Here is an 18813-nt window from a genome sequence, read left to right on the forward strand (position 1 = left end):
TGACTGCACAGGAACCAGAACATCCCCGCCACACACACACACACACACACACACACACACACACACACACACACACACACCACTTTCCTTCCCAGACTCCGTCTCTGTTGCCTGAAAGCAGGAAGCCTTCCATGTCCTGTCTGGATGCTCTGAACTTAGCTTCAGTGAAGTGGCAGGCTTCTCCTGCCTGCCCTCCTTTCATGCCCTAAACACCATATCCCACCTTCCAGTACTTCCAGCTCCAAGGTCATCATGCCCCATCCAGCCCTTTAAGGTCAGAGAACCCAAACAGTGCGGCAGATGGGCAATCTAAGGTGCAAAGAGAGGAGACCTGCCTAGCAATCTGGAATCCAAAAAATCCTAGTCATGCCACAGGGCTACATGATATTCCATTAGAAAGAAGAAAAGCGGGAGGCCAGTGGGGCTTTGCTTTAAAGGAGGCCGTGAAATTCTGGTTTGCATAATTGGGAGTCTTTTTTCTTTCCCTGTAAGACCTCTCAAGGCTTACAACACATTGGCTGCGCAGTTCCAGTCTCCAGGAGCAGAACAGAAGCAGAATGTCTCACCACTGCCTTTTACTGAGACAGCTTCTCTTGGATCCCTGGTGAAGGTTCCAGAGAACCCAGGCAACATGGTGGCTCGGAGACAGACTCAGATCCAATCCCTGCTCTGCGTGTGACCTTAGGAGTGTTATTTACTCTCTCTTAACTTTTCTTTTCATGTGTCAAGTGAAGAAAAAAACTGTGACTATCCACAGTAGTGTCAGTATTCAGTAAGATCTTACATACAAAGCCTTTTGTCCAATGCCCAGCACATGGGGAACACCCGCAGATGGGGTGATGGAATGATGAGCAGCTCTGGAACAGAGAGAGATCCATTACACCTCAGAAAGCCAGAGCACTGGGCTGAAAGAGGAGGCACCTGTGTTCTGGGGCTTGACTTCTAAAGAGCATCTATGACAAACACATAAAATAAATGCTAAGATTTCAGGGAAAATGGTTTCTGCTAGTTCAAAGAACTCAAAGACAGAGGGGTCTGAGTGCTCTTTGTTGAAGCTGTGCTGACAGCTTCAGGGAGCTCCCTAGGTAGAAAATGGGCGCAAGAGAGCAAGAAAATCCAATAGCTCATTCCAGAAACCCTGAAAAGGTCATCCTCCCAAGAAAGAAGGACCCATTTATAAGGTCTAAAGATTAGCATCTTAAATAAGATATATATATTTAAAAAAAAGATTAGCACACAGAAAAAGCCAGGCTGGGTCCCTGATGGGGAACTATAGCTGAGCCTGGTGGCTTCTAGTTGAAATCAAGAATTCAGGTGTGCTACAATCAGAATGATGATCTGGCCAAGAGTGGAGGCTCTCTTTGCCCACAAATTCCCCAAAGAAATATACACACCATGCTTCCATCTGTTTCACCTCAAAAGTCTGCTTGCCCATAGCTTATAGCCCCTAAACAGGGAGAAGAGAAGATACAAGATGAAAACCTCTCCTCAGATTCAAGCTGTCACCCAAGAGTGTCCAGGAAGCCCCAGTACCACTTAGTTCCATTCTAACAAAGAAGTAAGGAATGAGGGGAACAGCTGGTATTTCAGTGGCAAGATGGAGTCCTGAGAAAAGAACACTAAGTCTTGAATCAGAGGCCCTAATTCAAAGTTTGATTCTAGTCATGTGCCTCCCAAAGAGGGGAACTTTCCCCATTTATATGTACCCTAAAGATGGCTCCCAGGGTGCTTTCCTGAGTGGGTGGGATGCCTAGCACAACTGCCCATCTGAACTCCCTGCAAAGGATACAGTGGGGTCAAACTTCCCCACAAGTGATGAGCAGGACCCTGTGGAACCTAAAGCCAGTGCAAGTAACTCAGCAGTGCTAGAGAGATCCCAAAGGCTATCCCAAATGAATGAATAAATGGTAAGACTCAAACTAAGGAGAAGATGTTAGGCTTTCCCACAGTTAAGGACAACAGAAGGTGTGGTTTCTTGATTGGGCAGCCACGAAATAATCCCCAAAGCTGCCCGATAATCCCTTCCTGCAGAACCCATAAATCCTATATCTGGTTTTCTTACACTAGACTTTAAACAGGGCAGCCTGGCTACCATAACCACATTAGGCCAACAGTATATTATCCCTTATTCCAGTCATAATTTCATCAAGAACCCACAAAAATAGCTGGGGGAACAAGAAACAAAAGAACCCTACTCACAGAGTAGTAGTAAATTCAAGACAAAGAGCACATTCCTTGAATCAGCACAAGAGATTTCACACAATTCCAAAGGGACATCAAATTGGAAAGGAATTTTTCTGATAGGCAAAGAAGAGAACACCACTCACTGAGCCTCCCCAGAGTCCTCCCTGGCAATGAGAAGACACTGATAGTCTATTAAAAAGAATCACCTCCAGAGTATAACAGGAACCTTGAGAAAAAGAGCACCTACCTTCAGGAGGTAGACAAAGACAGGAGCCTTGAGATCTAACCAGGAATATCCACCTAAATAATCTCTCCGAAAAATACATCAGAGAGGAAGTATTGAGGATGTTAAATGAGCTCAAAGAAACAATGGAACAGATAGCCAGAAAACACAGGAGGATATGAGAGGAGAAATGAAAAAACTACAAGTAGAAATGTCAGAATTCAAAAATTAAATTCAACATTCTGCTGCTCGCAAGAAACACATTTGAATAGTCAGAGCAAACACAGATGCAAAGCCAAAAGTTGGAAGACAATCCTTCAAGCAAACAATTTTCTGAAAAAGGCTGGCATGGCTATCCCAATATCAGACAAAGTAGACATTGGGGTCAAAAAGGTTATAAGTGACAGAGAGGGTCATTTCTTAATAATTAAGAGATATATACATTAGGAAGAAATCACACTCCTAAACATACATATATATATATATATATATATATATATATATATATATATATATATATACACATATATATATCCAATAAGGATCATCAAAATACCTTAAAAATATGCTAGTAGATTTCAAGGACATTAATAGTAACACAATAGTAGTTGGAGACTTTATATATCCCAAAAGCCAAATACATATTCTTCTCCAATACACAAGGAATATTCTCAAAGATAGACCACATGCTGGGCCATAATACATACCTCTATAAAAATCAATAGGATAGAAACTGTATCAACTATCTTCTCATATCATGATGCACTAAAAATAGAAGTTAATAAAAATAGAAGCAGAAAAATAACTCTAACACCTGGAAATTAAACAGCTCACTACTGAACAACAAATGGGTAAGAGAGGAAATCAAAGAGGCATTCAAAAGACTTATGGAAGCAAATGAGAATGAGGACACAGGCTACCAGAACTTATAGGACACAGATAAAACAACATTAAGAGGAAGATTATAGATATGTAAATATTCATCAGGAAAGAAGAAATACCCACATAAATAACTTAGTTTCACAGATTGAGAAACTGGAAAATCACCAAAAGGAGCCAACAGAGAGGATGAAGAAAATAATAAAACCTAAAGCAGAAATTAAAGAACCAGAATCCCCCTCAGAAATCCAAAAGATCAATAAAACAGGTTAGTTCTTTGAAAAAAAAATAAACAAGATTGATAAACTGCTAGCAATATTCATATGGAAAAAAAGAAATTTAATAAAATAAATAATAAATAAAAAGGGGATATCGCTGTTGTGCGAGCACAGAAATCCAAAGAATCATCAGAAATTACTTTGAGAATCTTTATGCCACAAAACAAGAGAACCTAGAAGTAATGGATAAACTCTTGACTCCCATAATCTCTCAAGGACAAAGCAAGATAGCATGGATACCTGAACAAAATTATCACTATCAAGAAAATTGAAATGACAATCAAGTCTTCCCAAAAACAAAATTCCAGGCCCAAATGGATTCACTAGTGAATTCTTTCAAACCTTTAAAAAAGGACCTACTGCCAATCTTTTTCAGGCTCTTTTCAGAAACTGAAGAAACAGAAACACTACCAAACTTTCTATGAAGAAAATATTCTGATACCAAAAGCAGACATATACATTGCACAAAAGAAAAAGTACAGGCTAATATCTTTGATATAAAGATCCTCAACAAAATACTAGCAAATACAATCCAAATATTTATCAAAAAGATCATATTCCATGACCAAGTAGGATTCATCCCAGACATGCCAAAATGGTTTAATATAAGCAAGTCAATCAACATAACACATTATATCAATACAAGAAAATATAAAAACTGTATGATTGTTGTCAATTGATGCAGAGAAAGCTTTTGACAATATCCAGTACCATTCATGATAAAAAAAAAATCACTCAACAAAATGGAAATTGAAGAAAATTTACTCAATATAATCAAAGCTATTTACAATAAGCCACAGTAAACATTATACTCAATGGGGAAAACTAAAAAGCCTTCCCTCTAAGACCAAGCATAAGACAAATTTATCTTCTCTCACCACTTCAATTCAATATACTATGGAAGTAGTTGCCATAACAATTAGGCAATAAAATATATATCAAGGGCATTTAGATGAGAAAGGAAGAAGTCAAGCTCTTACTATATGCAGATGACATGACAAATTGAAAAATTGTAAAAACTGCAAAAAGTTTCTACAAACAATAGATTTAGATAGTAAAGTGGCAGACTACAAAATTAATACACAAAAGCCCATGAATTTTCATATATGAATAATGAAAGAAGAAATACATATTAAAAACAATACCATTCACAACTGTGCCTCAGAATCAACTTAACTACAGGAGGGAAAGACATTTGCAAAGCAATCTATGAAACACTACTTCAAGAAATAAAAGAGGTAATGGAAGCGCAACCCCTCCTCATGGGTTAGGAGGATAAATATCATTAAAATGGCAATGCTCTGCAAAGTTTTGTACAGATTCATGCAACCCTTATTAGGATATTCGTGACATTTTTTCAAAGAAATAGATGAAACACTTCTGAAATTCATAAGAAATACCCTATTCAAACAGTTAAAGAAATCCTTTGGAAAAAGATGGGAGGCATTACTTTCCCCAACTTCAAACTGTACTACAAAGTGTAGTAATTAGAACAGCATGGTATTAGAGTAAAGACAGACCCTCAGATCAATTGAGTAAAGTTGAATATCTTGAGACAGACTCTCAGATATATGATCAATTAATCTTTGATAAAAGAGCAAAAACTATGAAGTGGATACAAAAAAGCATCTTCAACAAGTATTAGGAAAACTGGCAAACTATATGCAAAAAAAGATTCATATCTCTTTTGAATGCCATGCACAAAAGTAAAATCAAAATGGATTAAAGACCTTGATATCAGTCCTGAATCCATTAGGTACATAGAAGAAAAGGTAGGCAAAACATTTCATAACACTGAGATTGAGACTTTAGGCACCTTCAAGGATAAAACATCAAGAATAAAACATCCAAGCAAGGGGAAACAAAGATAAACAAATGGGAAGACACAAAACTAAGAAACATCTGCATCTCAAAGGGAATGGTGACTAGGACACAAAGATGGCCCATGGAATGCAAGAGATTATCCACCTAATACCCATCTTCTAAGGACTTAATACCAAAGATATATAAAGCACATTACAAGAAAAAAACAAACTAACCCCATTTAAAAATGAGGAGAGATGAGCAAAATATTTCTCAAAGAAAAAATGCAAATGGCTAAAGGCAGTACAAAATTTCCATTACACTAATCATCAGGGAGATGAAAAAAACAATATATATTAAAAAGAACAAAAAAAAACTAGTATGTGCATGGATCTAGGGAGAAAGGAACTCTCATTCATTGTTGGTGCAAATGTTGACTAGTCAAACCTTTTGGGAAAACAATATGAACTTTCCTCAAAAACTAGAAATTGAACTTCCATTTATGACCCAGCAATATCATTACCAGGAATATACCCTATGGGCCCAAAAATACAATGCAGAAAAATCATTGGCACTCTTAATATTTGTTGCAGCACTATATACAATAGCCAGAATCTAAAATCAACCCATGTGCCCAAGAACAGATGAACGGATAAACTATGGTATATCTAGATAATGGAATAATACAGAAAGGTAATTTAAAAAATGAATTCAAAGAGGGGCCAAACAGATAGCACAGTGGTAGGGAGTTTGCCTTGCATTCAGCCGATTCAGGATGGATGGTGGTTCGAATCCCAGGATCCCATATGGTTCCCCAACCTGCCAGGAGTGATTTCTGAGTGCAAAGCCAGAAGTAACACCTGAACGCTGCCAGGTGTGATCCAAAAAAATAAACAAATAAATAAATAAAACGAAAAGATTCATGAAATCTGCTTCACATAAACATGGAGAGTATCATGTTGAGTAAAATGTGTCAGAGTGAGAGGGTCAGGCATAGATTGATTTGACTCTTTTGTGGGGCATTAAAAAAGAGAACATAAGGCCTGAGGAATAACACAGAGTCAGGCATTTTTCTTTGCAAGTGGTCAAGTGGGTTTGATTCCCAGCATCCCATATGGTCCCCTGAGCCTACCAGGAGTAATTTATGAGCACAGATCCAGGAGTAAACCCTGAGCACTGCTGGGTTTGGCCAAAAAATAAGTAAAAAAAAAAAAATGCAGTATGATAATAATACCGAAAGACAATAGAAACAAGGACCAGGAGGACTGGTCCACAATAAGAAGCTTGCCACAAGGAGTCAAAAGTGTAGTTGTGTAATTAAGATAAAGAAGGGAACACTATAATGATAGTTGGAAATGATCACTCTGGACAAGAACGGGGTACTGAAAGAAGTTAAAGTGATATGCTTAAAATCCTTTCAGTAACAGTATTGCAAACCACAGTGCCTCAAAGGGGTGGGGGAAGAGTTAAAGGTCTGCTGTAGAGGCAAGAGTATAAGGGGACAAGAGACATTGGTGGCAGGAAATACTGAAACTCAATCATGAACAACAAGGGGCTGGAACGATAGTACAACAGTAAGGCGTTTGCCTTGCAAGCGGCCAATACAGAATAGGATCCAGTTCAAATCCCAGCATCCCATATGGTCTCCTGAGCCTGCCAGGAGCAACTTCTGAGCACAGCCAGGAGTAACCCCTGAGCACCACCAGGTATGACAAAAACAACAACAACAACAACAACAACAAATATATATACACAAATATATATATACATATCATTAACAACTTTTGCAACTGTGTATCTCATGGTAACTTAATTTAAAAAAAAGTTAAGATGCAACCCACACAGGCATTGTAGTCAGAGAGATATTAGAGGGATAAAGTATTTTGTCTTATATCCTGCCAACCACAGTTTGAATCTCTGGGACCACATATGCCTCCCAAGCGCCATCAGGGGTCACTTTTAAGCACAGAACTATTAGTAAGTAAAACAAAATATAGGAGCTAGATAGTACAGCTGGCAAGACACTTGCATTACACATGGCCAAATTGGATTCAATCCCCTATGCCACATATGATCCTCTGAACCCCACCAAAGTGATCCCTGGTGCACAGAGCACAGAGCTAGGTATGGCACAAAAACCAAAAATAAAGAAGTAAAATAAATAAAGACACCACTTGTTCTATAATCTAGTGAGTGAATCACTGTGTTTTTCCTTGACTGCTTACAGAAAAACAGAGAACCTTAAATAAGCACAGACACAGTGACAGCTAATACTGTCTCACACAGGAGAGTTTTATGCCTGGCACTATTACTTAGTCATGCCAGTCTTTGAATACTCCTTGGATGGAGGCACTATCCTGATCCCATCCAAATGAGGAGACTACAGCCCAGAAAGATGAAGCTGCTTGATCATTAAGTGGTAGCCTTAGGATTCAAACGCAGACTAGGTGGCTCTGGAGAGCTTCTCTCTCCCTTCCTCACTATTTTCCTCTTCCTGACAAAGCAGCACTGTGTGAGCACTTTTTAGGCAAATCCAATAAATATGTGGAAGGAACCCACAGGGCCTCACAGTGATTGAAAGCTCTGGATGGACTTGGCCTGTCAGGAATGAGGACCTTCACAGACAAGTTACCAGACAATGGCCCACACTGTAACCTCCTAGGAACCTCCTCTTGGAGCCTCACCCCTCACCTCATCACCTCCATGTAGCGATTTTCTGTGTTCCAAATGGCAAAAAAGGAAGCATCAAAATCAGCACAGTTTTCTGCTCTCAGTCTCAAAAGTAAGAAAAAATCAGAATGTGTGGGTGTGGGGCATGGAGAACTCCTGCCTCCCAGACATACATGAGTCTCCCCATGTTGTCAAGCCTTCCTCTGGAGCCTGCAGCCTGTCTGAAGTTCTCTCCTAAACTCATTGTCAGGCAAATCTACTGAAGCCCTGCTCCAAAGTACAGCTTCTAAAACCAGGAAAGCCCTGGCTGTCCTCACCATCCACAAGCTTTTGTCACCTACACAGCCTGGTTCTAATGCCCATACCTCTGTCTGTCTCCCCAGCTAGTCAATGAGGGCAAATTTCTCCTAAAGACCCTGTAGGAAGACCTTGCCCAGCCACCACTCCAATCTCCCCAACACTCAAGAAGCTTCCAATCAAACTTCTCATTTTCTCTTGTGCCCCACCTCCATACTTTGCACATGCTGTCCCAGTCCTTACAAGACCTTTCTTTCCAATCTCTGCCTGGACAAATCCTTGTCATTCGTCAAGGCCCAGCAGAGGGTTGGGGAACTTGAGAGTGGACAATAAGCTGAGTTCGTGCTTTGCATACAGGAAGTCCAGGCTGGATCTTTGACATTGCATGGCTTCCTGAGTCACACCCAAGTACAGAGCCAGGAGTAGTACCTAAACATCAACAGATGTGGCACTAAAACAAAATACATAAAAGTTAGCATAGGGTCTGAGGGACAATACAGCAGATAAAGCATTTGGTTTGATCCCTCACTTCCCATATGATCCCCTGAGCCCACCAGGAGTAAGTTAGGCTCACTGATTCCTAAAGCAGAGATAGGAGTAAGTCCTGAGCATCACTAGTGTCCCCCCCCAAAAAAAAAAAAGAAAAGAAAAAGAAAGATCTAGCAGGATACTGAGCACCGAGCAATGCACACCTCACTTGGGAAGATATGCTATTCCACTGTCTGGCTATCTGAGCCAAACAAAATACCTCTCTGCTCCACAGTCTCTGCTTCCTCATTTGTAAACTGACAGGTTGATAACAGCTAATCTGCAAGACCAGGGCACAAGTTTAATGAAGGAGATCACAAAGAACACAATGAATAAGTACGTGTTGATGAATTGGAAGTGAAATACGTAAATTCCTAGGTAAATATAACTTATTAAAAGTGACTTTTAAAAATATAAAGTTTGGACTGAAGAGATAGTACAGCAGGTAAAGTGCTTGTTTTACAAGCTTGCTGGCCTTGGTTTGATTCCTGAAACCCCATAAGTTCCCCCAAGCACTGCCAGGAGTGATCTCTGAGGGCAGAACCTGGAGTTAAAACCTGAGTATTGCAAGATCCAGCCTAAAAAACAAACAAATTAAATAAATAAAAAACACAAAGTTCAAGTAATTTCTTATAGCTTTAAGTAAACTGAGAGTTTAAAATTTATTATGTGATCCAGAAATACTACTCTAGGCATCTACCCAAACGATATGAAACACTAATTTGAAAAGATATAACATTCTTATTTGCAATAGCAAAAACATGGGATCAATCTAAATGCTCATTAATGAATGGATGACTGGATAAAGTGTCAGTGTACATAATCAATGGAATACTAGTCTGTCGTTTAAAAAGATGGAAGTGTGCCTTTGGGGACTAAATAAATGAAACTTGAAATTATGCTCAGTGAAATATGTAAGTAAAAGACAGTTCCCAGATGGTTTAACTCATCTGTGAAATATAAATAACTAAGGCAAACAAATGGCCCAAAAGAAAAGAGTGAAAGAAAAAAACTAGGGCTGGGGCAATCCATGAAGGAAGTTTTGCATGTATGACTCTGGGATCCATCATAGCACTGCATGTCCCTTAAAACCTCCAGGTATAGCCCAGGATCCACAGAACTACTGGGCCCAAGCAGCTCTGTGTTTCTGAAGCAAACTCCGAACCATCCAGTCCAATTGGCCAAGAATTATTAACCCCCAGACCCATTGAGCACTACCTGGGAGGTACCAGAAAGTCCAAAATTCCTAAACTCAGTAGAAACTATGATTGGAGGGGCAGCATACAAATATTATTTGTAAGGTGAAATTACACTACAGCTTAAGTAATGAGTCATCATGTGTCTTATACATATCCTGACATGTGACATTGGACCCTGAAGTTTGGTAGATTTGTGAAACAATGATAAACTGTTTTAAATTAAGATGCTTATTAATTTAAAAAAAAATTGGTTTTTGGGTCACACCCAATGGCACTCAGGGGTTACTGCTGGCTCTGTACTCAGAAATCACTCCTGACAGACATGGGGACCATATGGGATGCCAGGATTCAAACCACCATTTGTCCTAGATTGGCTGCATGCAAGGCAAACGCCCTATCTTTGTGCTTTCTCTCCAGCCCCAATTTAAAATTTTTAAATGAAAATTTTTCTAAACAGAAAAAGACTGGGGCCAGAGAAATAGTATAACAGGTAGGGTGCTTGCCTTGCACACAACTAACTAAGGTCAGATCTCAGGCAGCCCATATGGTTCCCCAAGAACCCATCACCAGGAAACATGAAACTTGTTTCATAATCACCCGTGAAACATGGTCCAGATAATTGCTGACTCCACAGAAACTATGAGTCCCTGAATTAAACCCGTAGCCCAGTTAAACAAAAATCATCAGTGGGGTCTCTAGAGAACCACTTAGGAGATCCCCACCTCCAAAAATTTAAATAAATACAGTGGTCAAGGGCTGATAGGTTGCCCATCAGTAGAAAATTTGTTTCTATATGTAAAACCCTGAATCTGATCCCCTACACCACTAAATTAATTAATTAATTAATAAACAAGCAAATCCAATTACTAAAATAGCAAATCTCATATCATGTGTACTTTGTATACCACAAATATATCCCCACAAATGCACTATTTACAATGGGAATCAAAAATTGAAGGACACTGAGTATTTATTTAACAAAAGATGCTCAACACTTCATGGTTAAGATTATATTGAAAAATATTCAACATAGGGCATAGATAATTTTATAAGATACCAGGTAACTTCAACTTGATCTATAGATTCAATACAAATTCAACTAAAAATGTTATTTTCTGTGCCACAGCAATAGTACAGTAGGAAGGACATTTGCACACAGCCATCCTGGGTTAAAGTCCCCAGCAACGCATATGGTCCCCTAAGCACTGTCAAGTGTATTTCCTGAGTACAAAGCCAGAATTAAGCCCTGAACATAGCTGAGTATGGTCTAACAACCAAACCAAAATAAATGTTTTTCCAAGGAACTTGAAAAGGTGATTCTGAAATCTATCAGAGATGGGACTGAAGAGACAGTACAGTGGATAGGACACTTTAACTTGCATTTAGTTGACCCAGGTTTGATCCCCAATACCCCATATGATTCCCAGAGTCCAGAATCAGGAGTAAGCCCTAAGCACTGCCTTGTGTGGTCTCAAAACAAAGCAAAAAAAATTAAATTAAAATAATAAAACTGATAAGAGAAAAAATGAGGGCAAATATAGCCAAGATGTCCTGAGCCAGAAAAAAGTTGGGAACACTTCATGTTTCAGACACCAGGAATCTGACAACTACAGAAATCAGATGCTAGTGAAAGAATGAGAAAGCCAGAAAATAAAAGATTTTTTAAAAAGAAGGCAGAAAATATCTACACATGTGTGGAATTATGACACATGTTAAGAGTGGCAGTGAGTTAGTGGTAAACAAATATAGACTAAGTGATCCCAGAAGAGTGAGTTTTCCCAGAGGAAAGATAAAATAAAACCTCTAATTAATACCACACACAAAAGTCAATTACAGATGTATAAAGATTAGATATAAAATTTAAGGTGCTAGAGAAATGGCTGGGTGGTAGAGCAGTTGTTTTGCATGTTTGAGGTCCTGAATTTGCTCCCTGGGTGTCCCCCACACTCTTAAAAATATTAATGAAAATGTAAAATGCAAAATATTAACAGCCTCAAAATACATATACATATTTTGTAGAGGAGCAAGAGATTATTCTTTGACTAAGGCACATGCTTTGCAAATGTGAGGCCACAAGTTTGATCGTTGGTGCCACTGCATGTGCGAAATGCTATGTAGACATTGACTTCTGGCTGCACTGCAGCAAGGCGTATACAGGCACCCAGCAGTCAGGAATACAATACCTGGAGAGTATATATGTGAACCACTCAGCAACCTCTCAGTGAGGACTGCACCACCATTCTAAAGAATATGTTCCCCATTAAGCACAGGTGCAAGAACTGCAGTTAACATAGTATGAACCCCAATGAGCACAGAGCCAAGTGTGCAATCTGATATTATCCCCAGGAAGTGCTTCAGCTGAAGTGTGTGACCACCATGGTGAAGCATGCACAGGATTCCTGGCCACTAAGACTTCAACAAAGGGAAGGGAAGAGGGAAACACCTGACAACCTTCTGTAAGAATTATAAAATATACACCAAAGTTAAAAATCAAAAAAGGGACTGATGTGGACCAGAGAGATAGTATGGCAAATTATTAAGTATACATCAAAGGTAGAAATCAAAAAAAAGAGGCTGATGTGGACTAGAGAGACAGTACAGAGGTAGGGTGCTTGCCTTGCACAGAGCCAACCCAGGTTTGATCCTGGCACAGCCAGGAATGATACCTCAGCACCACTAGGTATGATCAAAAGAGAAAAGAAAAGATTAACGAGTTGAACTTGAGTGAAATTTTTAAAACTTGTTTATTCAAGGGGTAGAGAAAGAACTGCAGGAAGGGAATTAAATTTGCATGCCACTCATCCAGGTCCCATTCCCTGCACCCAAGGCTTAATTCCCAAACCTGCCAAAAAGTAACCCTAAGCACGGCTGGGTGTGGCCCAAAAACAAAACTAAAAGAAAGATAAAGAAAAGAAAAAATGTTTCTCATCCAAAAGACCATAAATGACCTATAAAAATGAACGCACATTGGGAAAAGCAATTTGCAATTCACAAGTGACAAATGATTACCACCCCAAATATGTAAAGAACGCATAGCAACCACTAAGAAGGCAACAGAAGACCAATCAAAAATTAGGCAAAAGAACAAACATTTTATAGAGAAAGAAACCTAAATGGCCAATAATGATTTGAAATAAGCTCCAACCTCATTAGTAATCAGAGACATGCAAATGAAGACGACAGAGAATAGCCATTTTACGCAAACCAGTTTGGCAAAAATGATGCAGCTGGGAGATTTTGATGCTGTTGGAAAGCAACACTAAGTATTTCACCCAACTGCTAGGAGGGAACCGGGGTAGAAGGGAAGCCCTCTGGCTGTCGGAGCAAGAGGGGCGAGCACAGACAGCAAAGTCCAGTGGCTTCACTAAAATTCTTGTGCACAGGCATCTGGAGAAACATTTCAGAATGTTCACAGCCACTTCATTTGCAATAACAAGAAACCCAGAAGCAAATCAAAGACCTCTAAAATGCTGAATATAGAAATAAATTGTGGGGCCGGAGAGATAGCATGGAGGTAAGGCGTTTGCCTTTCATGCAGGAGGTCATCGGTTCGAATCCCGGCGCCCCATATGGTCCCCTGTGCCTGCCAGGAGCAATTTCTGAGCCTGGAGCCAGGAATAACCCCTGAGCACTGCCAGGTGTGACCCAAAAACCAAAAAAAAAAAAAAAAAAAAAAAAAAAAGAAATAAATTGTGATGTAATCACACAATGGAAAACTAGACATCAGAGAAAATAAATGAGTTACAGCAGAACAACCACCTGGGTAAATATTAAAGATATGGTGTTATGCTGAAAACTAAAGTTATCTCATATCTCCAAAGCTCAAAAATGAGCCAAATTATACAAAGCACTATTTGGGAATATATGCACAGAGAGTTTTAAAAATAAAAAAGGGAGATTGTTACATATACAAATTTTAGGGGAACACTTAGGCTTATGAGGAAGGTAGGGGGCATGCTTAGAGCGCTCCCAGATGATGTTCTAATTACTCCAGTGAGTTTCACCAGTGTTTACTGTATTATCATCACTGTATGATTTTCATAAGCATCACACATTTTCCCCTGTAAAGAACAACACTCGCTACAATAAAGAGACATGCAATGAAGCGATTTAGCACACAGCACTGGCTCATTCTCTCTCGCTGCTGCTGAATGATGTACACCGATCTTCTTTATTTTTCCAGCAGCAACCAGCAGAGATGACAAGTGTCCCATTTCATACATGCGTAATCAGACATCCAGAAAAGTAAAGAGACTTGCCCCAGGACACACAGCAAAGGGAACCTGAGCTTCAAGCTCAGGTCTGTCTTTCTCCAGAGTCTTCCTTTGAAAAGCCACAGACATTCTGATTCTCACATAATAAGAGAGACTGCTCTGATAGCAGAACATCACCCTCTCCAGAATGCCTGGGACCATCATTCAATCCCAGTGTCAGCCCAACATGGTCAAAGGTAACAACACCTGGGTCTACTTTATATTATATTGCTAGAGCTAGAGCTGAAGTCAGCAGAAGCATCTGTTCATAGTGCCACAGCACTCACGTGATGGGGGTTAGGATGCACTGGGGCCCCAGAGCCCCACAGAAGACCAGAGATAGGACACTCACCACGTGGGCTGTAGCCATGGGTGTCCATGAAGGACAGGCCCAGCCGCTCATCCTCCTGCAGGGTGCTCTGGTCTGTGAAGCTGCGATCCACGGCACTCATCATGTGTGTCTTCTCCTGGCGGTAGTTGACAGTGGCTTTGGTCATATTCACTGGCTTCCTGCAAAGAGCAGATAAGAAACTCGAGTCTGAGCAGAACAAGACAGCATCAAGAAGTGAAGAGAGAGAACCAGAACTAGGGTCTGGGGGGATGAGATGATCAGAGGCTAGGAGCTATTGGGCAGCACCCTAGAGTTTCTATCTATCCTTCACTCACCCAACCCAGAGAAATGCAGCCTCCCCCACAGGGGACCAGCACAGCCCAAAACTAAGGGCACTGTGCATGGGACCTAGCTCACATCGAGCTAGCTCTGGAAGTCTATCTGTATGTCACAGCAGCCAGCCCATTGAAAACTTAGGTGACTGTTCCTGCTCCAGTCCCAGTCTCCAAAACCCATCCTCTTTCCCACAGTGCACTCTGGAAATATTTTTCCAACAATAAGGATGACATCAGTCCTCTGAAACAGGCACACTTGGCTCAGCCTGGTAGAGATCTATGCAGAGTTTATGAAGAGCTTGCCATGGCTCCAGCCCACTATTAACTAGAATTAGGGTGCAGAGTAAGAAGAGGAGAGTGGGAGGAAATTGGGGTGAAGAGGAAGAGGAGAACAGGTGGGAAGAGGACAGAAGGAGAAAAGGTCACATCAGCACAGCATGGAGACAAATGAGCCATGCATAGAGAATAGGTTCAGCATGTCCCAACAGGTGTTCAACACCCAACACAGAAGAAGCTCCAGTAAGGAGTTCATATCTGGTCCCCAAGTCCTCTGGAAGGCTTCAGGAAACAGCACAAACAACATCCAAGGGAATCCACAGGAGATTGATCCCAGAGCATAGAGCTGTAACTCATGGAGCAGAGGGAGTGATTATGGACATTTGGGAAAATCCTACATCTGCTTCACAATTCATGCACTCCTAGGAGTGAGGTTCCTTGTCAGGGAAGATTCCCATGGCAGCCCAGTGGGAGACTTGAGAGTTGACAGGGTCTCAGCTCCTAGAACATTATTAATGTGACCCCATGTCACTGCAACCTGATGCATGCAGAGAAAGCAAGAAGAGGGAGAAAAAAGTCTTTCCTTTGGGTTGGCCTTGGACCAAGAGATCCTCTCTAGAAGCCTGGGAGCCAGCACAGGTGTGTAGAATGTTCTAAAAGGTTGCAGACTCACAGAAGACAAAGTCACATAAAGAGGATGTGAATCAGAGGATATGCTGTCATCAGGTCTAGCACTACCTATCTCTCTGAGCCTGGGTCCATCTCTGTGACAAGTGGGCACTCACTTCCTGCACCATGGGGACCTGGAAAGGGGCTGGGACAGAGCTGCATTGAGGACACTACAGAAAATGGGATCTGACCAGTCTGAACAGAGAAAGCAGCCCAGGGAGGTGATAGGCCTGAGCCCAGACAGTGCTGAAGCTTCCGTGGAGGAGGGGAGGATATGGGAAGAAGCAGCAGAGGGGAACTCAGACACAGGGACTCTGAGAGTTGAGCCCTGGGCCAGGCAGGGGAGGCCAGGTCAGAGGGGATTATGGGGATCAGGCTACTTACGGGTAGTAGGAGTAAGCATAGTGGTCCCTCCTGCAGCGTGCAAAGAGAAATGGCAGTGTGGACACGGCGCCCCTGCAGGCCGGCAGACAGGGCCAAGGCAGGCAGCTTACAGAGAGGCTGTACCATACACACACACACACACACACACACACACACACACACACACACACACACACAATGCAGGTCTGCAGACAGGGACAAGGCAGACAGCTTGCAGAGGGGCTATACTCCCCCACCCCCCAACAAGCAGGGAGGAGCTGAGCGAGTTGAGGTGGGTCCTAGAGACTCCCTGGGTCCAAAGATAAACTAACTCAGTCCCTAAGGACTAGAAGCTGGTCCCAGGTCAGCTACTGGGGTTAGGGATGCAGAGAAGCCAAAAGGACAACTTCATATACACACCAAGAGAAAAACATACCTGCATGCTCAGACATGCTAGTAATACCACAGATTACACACACTCACATACTCAGACACATCCATGGGCACCATAAAACATACATCCACACACTCAGACATGTTCACAGGTGCCACAGAAACATATGCTCACATGTTCAGACATGCTAGCAGGTACCATGACACACATGACTCTCGCCAACACATCCCCATACAGCATATTCATACACATCCATGAATGAATGAAAGCATACATCCACAAATAGCCCTACTCACACCCTCACAGAGAACCGCTCCCAAGATTGGTACCCATCCTGCAGATGCCCCAGTTCCTGTGTCCCTGCCCTGCAGAGACAACCCTTTGCACCCACTCATGCAGGACTGAGGAGCTGCAGGCTGAGCCAGGATCCAGTGGGGCGTGATCAGTAAAGAATCCAGGGGCTCCCTCCTGGGCACCCCCATGGCACACAGTCTAGATGCTATACACTGCAGCCACACCCTGCAAGACGGGCAGAGCAGTGGAGACCCTATCCAGGTGGTGGCTCAGTTCTGAGCCTCTGTCTTCCCACTGTATCTGATGTCAGTGTCAGAGTCCAGTCCCTGTCCAAGCATCAAGTCCCCACCATACTCAGGAATTTCCACCCACTACCCTCAGCCATCAGCAGGGACCCCAAGGAACAGTCTCCTTACCCATAGATGTGTAAATGGAAGGAAGGAGAGAAAAGTGGAAGGTGAGGGTGGGGGCACAAAAAAGGTGGGGGAGTGACTGGCTGAAGGAAGAGCATTCTTTGGTCCCTGTTGAAATAAGACTTCAAAAGAGAAACAGGTTGTGACTCAAGTGGTGTAAAAAACTTGCATGTGGTGTACATGCAGGATGACAGGATTGAGCCCAGCACCAAAGGCCTTTGGGGTTCCACTTGAATATTGGGACTCCCAAGCACCACTGCAGAAGCCCAGGTTCCTCCTGGCTGTTTCTCACTGATTTATAGCCTGCTTTTCCCTCTCTCTTCCCCTCACCCAGCTCCTGCTCTTCTCTGCCCTTCTCTGCTTTCTGACAATACCTGAATGCCCGGCCACCCAGTAACTACAGAAGAGAGAAGCTGGATCTCCAGCCAGGACAGCCCCATTAAGGTGCAACTATAAATACTCCACTAAATTGAGTCATCGATAAGTGAGGGAAGTCAATGAAGAGCTGCCTCTGAACTTCCTTTTCCTCCTCTAGACAAGGAAGGTTAATGATAACCCAGACAGCCAGGACAGAACTCAGTGGTCTTCCTTGCTCCCTACACTTGCTGAGTTGAGGGAGAAGGGGCTCAGTAGGTCCTGTCTCCCCCTACAGAATCCTGAGCCAGAGCCAACCCTGCCCACAAGGAGCACCCATATGGTCCTCAGTTGAGAAACACTGATTTAAAATATTTGGCTTACAAGCAGCACCGGGGTTCTAAAGCAGGGGGTTAGCAAGCAGAGGGTTCCCAGAAGCCCCTAACCAGCTCCACCCAGAGCCTTGACCACTACCTTCGAATGGTTTATTACTTTTAAAGACAGATTACTTTGCCTTAAAATACATGTGAAATCCATGAGATGAACAGTCCACAAACTACCTGACAACTTCATGGTATGGGACTCTGAGATTTTAGCATCCCACCCCTAGATCTTGGCTTGAGACCCCTGCTTGGCTGGTGAGAAACACACATAAAGGGAGACATTTTCACAGTGAGGGCAGAAGAACAAGGCCCCAGTGTCTGAGCCAAGGACAGGGGCACTCCTTAGACTAACAGTAAATTAGTCCAAGCCCTAGGAGCCCAAGGAAGGGTGAGGTCCAGGAAGAACCATGGATCGGGGTCTCTGGACTAAAGGAGTGATCAATGCTCCCTGCTGCAGAGTCAACACTACCCCCTGTCACCCAGACACTGAAAAAAGGTCAGGTCCTCACTACCCTGCACAGGGAGAGCCCAGCAGGCTGCAGAGGGCAGTGTCACCTCTGCCACAGTTCCCTGGCAGCAGACCAGAGTGTCCCATCCCAGGTAAGTGGCCTTTGGTACCAACCAGACCTTGACCCAGACAAGTGGCTCTGGGGCAACTCAATGGGCAGAATATATGGTCTTTTGCAC

At 42.2% G+C, this 18813-nt stretch overlaps 2 protein-coding genes across 4 annotated transcripts in view; one reads left to right on the plus strand and one right to left on the minus strand.

Moving 5' to 3' along the window:
- The window catches only part of LOC126011003 (zinc finger protein 106-like), a 356336-nt gene that overhangs the window by 319163 nt on the left and 18360 nt on the right, over positions 1-18813 (plus strand).
- Positions 1-18813, minus strand: part of PTPRU (protein tyrosine phosphatase receptor type U) — an 86171-nt gene that overhangs the window by 19995 nt on the left and 47363 nt on the right. For 2 of the 3 annotated variants that reach the window (XM_049774626.1, XM_049774625.1), the window contains exon 15: positions 14667-14824. In XM_049774626.1, coding sequence (XP_049630583.1) covers positions 14667-14824 — 158 coding nt within the window. Of the gene's footprint in view, positions 1-14666; positions 14825-16309; positions 16340-18813 lie in introns of all 3 variants that reach the window. The other variant, XM_049774624.1, reaches the window with a different exon arrangement.

The sequence above is a fragment of the Suncus etruscus genome, chromosome 6, assembly GCF_024139225.1.
Source record: "Suncus etruscus isolate mSunEtr1 chromosome 6, mSunEtr1.pri.cur, whole genome shotgun sequence".
NCBI lineage: Eukaryota > Metazoa > Chordata > Mammalia > Eulipotyphla > Soricidae > Suncus > Suncus etruscus.